The sequence below is a fragment of the Phodopus roborovskii genome, unplaced genomic scaffold (genome assembly GCF_943737965.1).
Source record: "Phodopus roborovskii unplaced genomic scaffold, PHOROB, whole genome shotgun sequence".
NCBI lineage: Eukaryota > Metazoa > Chordata > Mammalia > Rodentia > Cricetidae > Phodopus > Phodopus roborovskii.
Window position 1 is genome coordinate 5,647,997 of NW_026126546.1, and position 6,000 is coordinate 5,653,996.

The 6,000-nt window shown below is 59.0% G+C and overlaps 1 protein-coding gene across 1 annotated transcript in view; it reads right to left on the reverse strand.

The window, feature by feature from the left end:
• Crmp1 (collapsin response mediator protein 1) overlaps positions 1 to 5,700 on the reverse strand; it is a 44,705-nt gene extending 39,005 nt beyond the window's left edge. Inside the window, exon 1 of the mRNA XM_051200228.1 lies at positions 5,231 to 5,700. Coding sequence (XP_051056185.1) covers positions 5,231 to 5,611 — 381 coding nt within the window. The 5' untranslated portion in view covers positions 5,612 to 5,700. The remainder of the gene's footprint in view (positions 1 to 5,230) is intronic.
• Positions 5,701 to 6,000: the final 300 nt, after the last annotated feature.

Here is a 6,000-nt window from a genome sequence, read left to right on the forward strand (position 1 = left end):
GGCCAGGCTGCTCATGAGTCTTGTAGGGGCACCTGTGATGGACATCAAAGCACTGAGGCTCAGAAAGCCACCATAGCAGGACACACACCCACAGCCATCTAGTGTGAAGACTGAGCCCTTCATTTTCATTGCAGGTCACAGCAGGATGGCCCTGCAGCTCAACAGACTGAGAGGCCTAGGAATGACTCCAAAGGATCCCTTCCCACAGATCTGCCTAGCAGCCATCTGTTGGACTTCAACCTGAGACATTGGCACCCTGAAGCTTAGATCTGCACACAACACAGAGGGACCCCCCAAATCATTAGTCCATGCATCAGCCCCACCTCATCACCTGCCTCAGTTCCCTTGGAAGAGGCCCAAGATCATCAGGCCCTCCAGCAGGAACCTGCTCAAATAATCCCTGCCTTTCTTCCCTCGTTTTTCTGGCAAATGGCCACCACATTCCCTCCAAAGACCTCTCCTAGCTACAGGGCTTACAAAGTGGATAGATAAGGTTCAGCCTCCATCCCCTAGAGTCACACCTATAGCAGAGGCCTGCTGGCCAGAGCTGGGTTCAGGAGGGGTGAAAGCCAAACTGTCAAAACAGTGGTGGGGAGCCAAGATTCCTCCCATCATCCTTTTCAGCCATACTCACAGTCCACTTTCCAGCTTCCCTGAAAGGATCTCCCCAGGACCACAAAACCAGCAGGGTGTCACATTTGACAAGCGCCTAGGAAAAGTCAGCACCCACCCCTCACCCGAAGCTGCCCCGTTGGGTTCCTGGCTGTGCCCCTGAGCCAGAACCCTGTATGATTCAAACCACCCTCAAACCTCAAGATTCACCCTGGGGAACGCCAGCTCTGGGAATCCCGCCTCCCAGCATCTGGATGCTCCAGCACTGTCGCTCCTGTCTCTGAGCTGCTATCTCTGGGCAGCAGCTGTCTGCTGGTTCTAACACCAGGCAGGAACTCAGTGGAGGATATAGCTTCTGACCTCATCACCCTTAGCTCCTTGCCTAGACAAAGCTTAGAGATCAAGCCTCCTTTGTTTCCGGCCACACCCAGAGACACAGCCCAGATGTTCAGCCCACACTACTTCCCCACCTTCGGGTGGCTCAGCCTTTGCGGTTAACTCTTAAGAAGCCACAGCTGCCAGTATGGACCACTGGGTTATTTTTAGCTGCAGTGAGACATGGGAGCGGTGCCTCCATCATGGCGCAGCTCCAATTCCGGCCTTCCACCCTGTCAGTAAACGAGGAGTGCAGAGCTGCATCTTTTTCCTTCCTCTGAAGACTGCAAGGTGCAAGGGAGGGATGCAGCAGGAACCAGGTGCACTAGGCCAGGCACACCCTCTCCATCTTTGCGTGAGGCCGAGGGAGGGGGCTGGGGCCCCGCGCCCCTCCCTCTTTTGTTCAGCTCCGCGTCCTCCCCGCCACGCCATCCTCCCGGCACATCCCGCGGAGGGAGGGGGCTGCACGCCCGCGGGGAGAAGGACCGGAGACTCCAGCCCCGCCCTGCCATGCGGGGCTCCCCCTCATTGTCCCCAGAGGGGGAGGGGGCGGCCTCGGCGAAACGAGCCCCGCCCCACTCGCGGCGACGCAGGAAGCCTCCGGGGGCGCCCCTGCTGTCCCCCCACGGGTCTGGACCCTGATGGCGACCACCCCCCATGCCACAAAGCACCACGGCAGGGTGGGGGCGCTTACCGTGATGTGCGGGATGCTCTTCTTTCCCTGATGAGACATGGCCCCCCTGGAGCCCTCCGCCTGGCCACTGGACCTGCCGGCTGTCTGATGCCCTTTCCGGCTCTCTCCCGGCGGTGCTACTCGTGGGAGCGGCAACAAAGGCCCGGGAGAGATGGAAGAAAGGACAGAAGCTAGGCGCCCACCGCTGCCCACTCCCCGCTGCTCGGCCCGCCGCCGCTGCTCCGGCTGCCTGCACCTCCCGGCTTGGCAAGGAGGGCGGGAGGAGGAGGGAGAGGCAGGGCGAGAGGAGGGCGCTGAAGACAGACAGCTCCTCCCGGCGGCGGCAGCAGAACCGGATTCGCCCCTCTCGGCTCGAACCAGGAAGCGCTTCCCTTCCGATCTCCCCCCACTCCGCCCCCGACCCCCGCCCCGCGCCCTTGCCTGAGCCCCGGCGTCGCTGGCGCAACCAGGAAAATCTGATTTTCAGTGTTATTTTAAACGCAAGAAACAGCCTTCCGGCGGGCGGGCAAAGGCCTTGGGCAGCGCCACAGGTGTCTCTGAGTCTCTGTACCTAACCTGTGCTTGGGAGGGAGTGTGAGCCGGGAGCCAGCACCCTCCCTAATTTCTGGGCGCATCCTTGGCCCTTCAGGGTCGCACTCAAGGACCCCTCTGACCACTCCTTCCATGGTCTCTGTTTCTCAGTACCTGAATGGGCGCTATTCCATATACAAACCCAAGCCTTCACTCAGGCTGCACCTCAGTCAAGGGTTACGAGACTTTCACCTCTTTTTACCCTCTCCGTTTTTATTCCCAGGCAGAAGCAAAGCAGTGTAAGGATTAAACCCGAATCCATGGGTGATGGGCTCTGACCCTTCAGGCCACTCTCCCTACTGGGTGTCCTGTCATTGTGACCAGTGGCCTGGCAGTGAGTGCTTGGCAAGCTAGAATTGGTACCAAGGTCTCTACAGCTCTGGGGACAGGAAAAGAAGGCAGTTTTCCAGCCTCTCATTTTAGTATTCAAAGCCCATGGTCCCGATGTAGCTCTGGGAGAGGTAAGCAAGAAAGTAGGACAAGGCTTGCCAAACTTCCCCACGAGAGGGCAAAAGATGGATGAAGGAGCCCTAACAGGCCTTAAAGCACTGGGCAGCTGCCCCCAGGCAAGAGCAAGCAATGTCTCTGCCAATGAGCTCATTTCCTGCCTGCACAATTCCCTCCACTGACCCTGTGCATAGATAGACACTCTCCTCCACTTCCGGGTTGCCAGGGACGTTGAGGGAGGGAAGAATCTCTGGACCCTTCAGGGACCTGGCATCCTCCACCTCACGGAGAACGCCAGTTCCCTAGTCCATTGTAGGAGACCAGGTAGGGTTATAGATTCAGAGAGAACAAGCTTACATCCGGGAACACACTATACTATGCTTTTCCCTATGGATTCCTATACTGAATCTTGCCGAGGTAAAATTCCGCACATGCGCGGAGATAAAATAACATATATTAGCAGCCGCTGGGCTAATATCTGACCGGAAATCCAGGCAATTTCGGTTCGGGTTGCCTGCCCATTAAGTCCCGCATGTGCTCTGGCTCCCAAATTCTCATTAATGACCGGAAGCTGCAAATGGCAGCAGCGTCCTTCCAACTGACTCGTGGGTTCCCGTCCTCAGCACTGAATCATAGGATACAGTGCCCGGGCATTCCCTGGGGTCAGCCGGGGTGTTCTGGTCAGGAAGGCTACCAAGAAGGACTGGGCCACGTGCAAGTTATAGGGAGGAGCCATGTTCACGACTGGCCAAACAGATTTCTGCTCCTAAGCAGACTTCGCCGGTACAAAGCGCTGCAGCCTTCGGCCTCTGGCAATCGCAAACTTTGCGCCTGCGCTGTACAAACCCCTCCTCCCTCCCAGAAAGAGCCTTGCGGGCGGGGGATGGGCCCGGGCACCCTTTGCAGGAGTGGTGAGGCCAGTCCCGGATCCCCAGCCCTCTGCAATCGAAGCCTTGCGGTCTTCAGAAAGTAAATTACTCCATCCAGAGGGGCCGCGAGCTCCTCTGCTCCACAGTCCTCACCAGGGAGTGCTTTGGGAGGCCTCAGACACAGCCTTTGTCCAATCCCTAAAAAAGCCAGGGAGGAACCCAGGAGGGAGGAACACAGTAGCCGGTGAAGCTGCACCACCGGCCATGGCACCGCTGGAGACAAAAGCTGATGTGGATGACCCTGACCACCACCTCTAAGCCAAGGACAGCTCCAGGCCAGGCACAAAGAGCACTTGCCTCCCTGGCACTCCAGGTCACAGATGGAGACAGCTTAAAGGTGAAACACCTGGGCTGGTTCCAGGTGATGACAAGGGTTCAGAGTCCGGAAACCTCTGGTCGAGCCAGATAGCTTGTTTCCCACGCGAGGTCCGACTACCAAGGAAGAGATAAAGGGGTAAGGAAGCGAAGGCAGGACTCTAGCTAGTTCCCTGCTCCTCGCCCCCGCCTCGCGCTACCAGACATCAGATTCAGTACCACGGAGAGCTCCAGAGCAGCGGGGGAGAGCCCCAGGCAAGGACACCGCCCTCAGGCCAGCCCATTTCTGTCCAAAACGCCTGTCCAGATCACAATGTGTTCAAACTCTCCCTCTCTCGGCTCGTTTTGTGCCCCTCATAGGGTTAATGGGAAGGGCTAAATAATTAATTAAAAAAAAGAATAATAATAAAACTCAACAGCAAGCATTTATTGATCACTCTCTACCTGAATGAACTTAAATTCTACAGATGAGTCAGTCCTCAGCTCGCCCCAGTCTGGGAACTTCTGGAGGGTGGGGCCAAGCTGCCTAGCCAGACCAGGCAGCACACTAGGGACAGCTCTCAGCGTTACTCCAACTTCTGTTTCCAGGCACGTGGCTCTGACCTCAGCCACCCAGTCCAGGACTCTTCTGTCATTCCAACCGTGTTCCCTGGCAAATCGCAATTTAGGGGAGAAAACATACAGGGCCCAAGCCCTGGCTGTGCCTTTCCCTGATACCGCTCCTCACTTTCAGATGTTGGGGTTCAAATCCCAGATTCCCCTCCAACTTGAACATCCAGGAGCGTCCCTGGATGATTTCTAACTGCCCACCATCTATAAACCCTTAACCAAATCGTCCACAGGGAGGGTTAGAGAACAGCCCTATGAGCAGAGTCATTCAGTGAACCTCTCTCAGGGCCGGGTGAAGCACTCCACAGTCACTGAGTAAGATGGATGGAAGTAGACAGAGAATGCTCTCTATTCACGGAACCCCAAAAGGAGAAATGAAGCTTAAATTCATCTTACAGATCCCTTAGTGGCAGTGGCAGCAACTTACTTCCCTCCTCAGAACCTGGCTCTGGTTTTCTGGACCTGAGAGGTTCCTCCGGAGTCCAGAGGCTATGCTGGCCAACACTAACCTAGCATACAACCTCTCTGAACCTCTTGTAATATAAAATGGGGGAGGGGCCGTTACAGCCCCCCAGAGCCTGGTGGCAGCGGGCCCTAGGACTCGCCCTCTCTGCGATCAAACCCTAGGTCTCCAAGGGCCCCGCCCCCCCCACGTCCGATCCACGCGCCCAGAGGGTACCTGGCCATTGTCCCGACCGAGTGGCAGGTCGCAGGGCGCAGGACATCGGATGCGCAAGGCTGGCGGTCTGTCATCACGATCGCCAGGAGAGCTGACGGCAGAGCCTGAGGGCTCGCTCACATCGCTGGCGGTGTCCTCGCTGCCGCCGGGGCACGGCAGGCCCACGGCGTCGGACCGGCCAGCGCTGCGTGGCGTGCGCGCGGAACCGCGGCGGCCCACGCTGTAGGCGTCGAAGTCGATGGTCTTATTCTCGTAGGCGCCCTCCACAGCAGCGAACATGCCGCCGTACTTCTGGCGCGGGGTCTGCGCTGCGCTGCCCGGCCGCGCCAGGTACACCGGCAGGTCGTCCTCCGTATTCCACGCGCGCCGCCGCTCCGCCATCCCCGTCCGCGGCGGTCAGCCCTCGTCACCGCTGGCTCCGCGCTGCGCGCCTCGGTGCGGGCCCGCGGCGGCCCAAGCGCGACTGCGGTCGGGCAGGGAGGGAGGGAGGAAGGCTGGGGCGTGGCCCACGGGGGCGGGGTCTGGGCGGGACAAGGGCGGGGCCTGCGGTGACCGTGGCCGCCGCTGCCGCCAGCTACAAAGGACCGCGGAGGCGGGGACCGCGGCCGGGGCGGAGAAGGTGGTGACGTTCTGGAACTGCAGCGCGGAGGCTGAGCCGCAGTGCCCTCCACACACCCGGCTCTCCGCCTCCTAGAGGAGCGCAGGGCGCGGACAGAAATAGGGTGGGGGCGGTGAGCGCGCGCACACCACACTCACACACACTCACACAC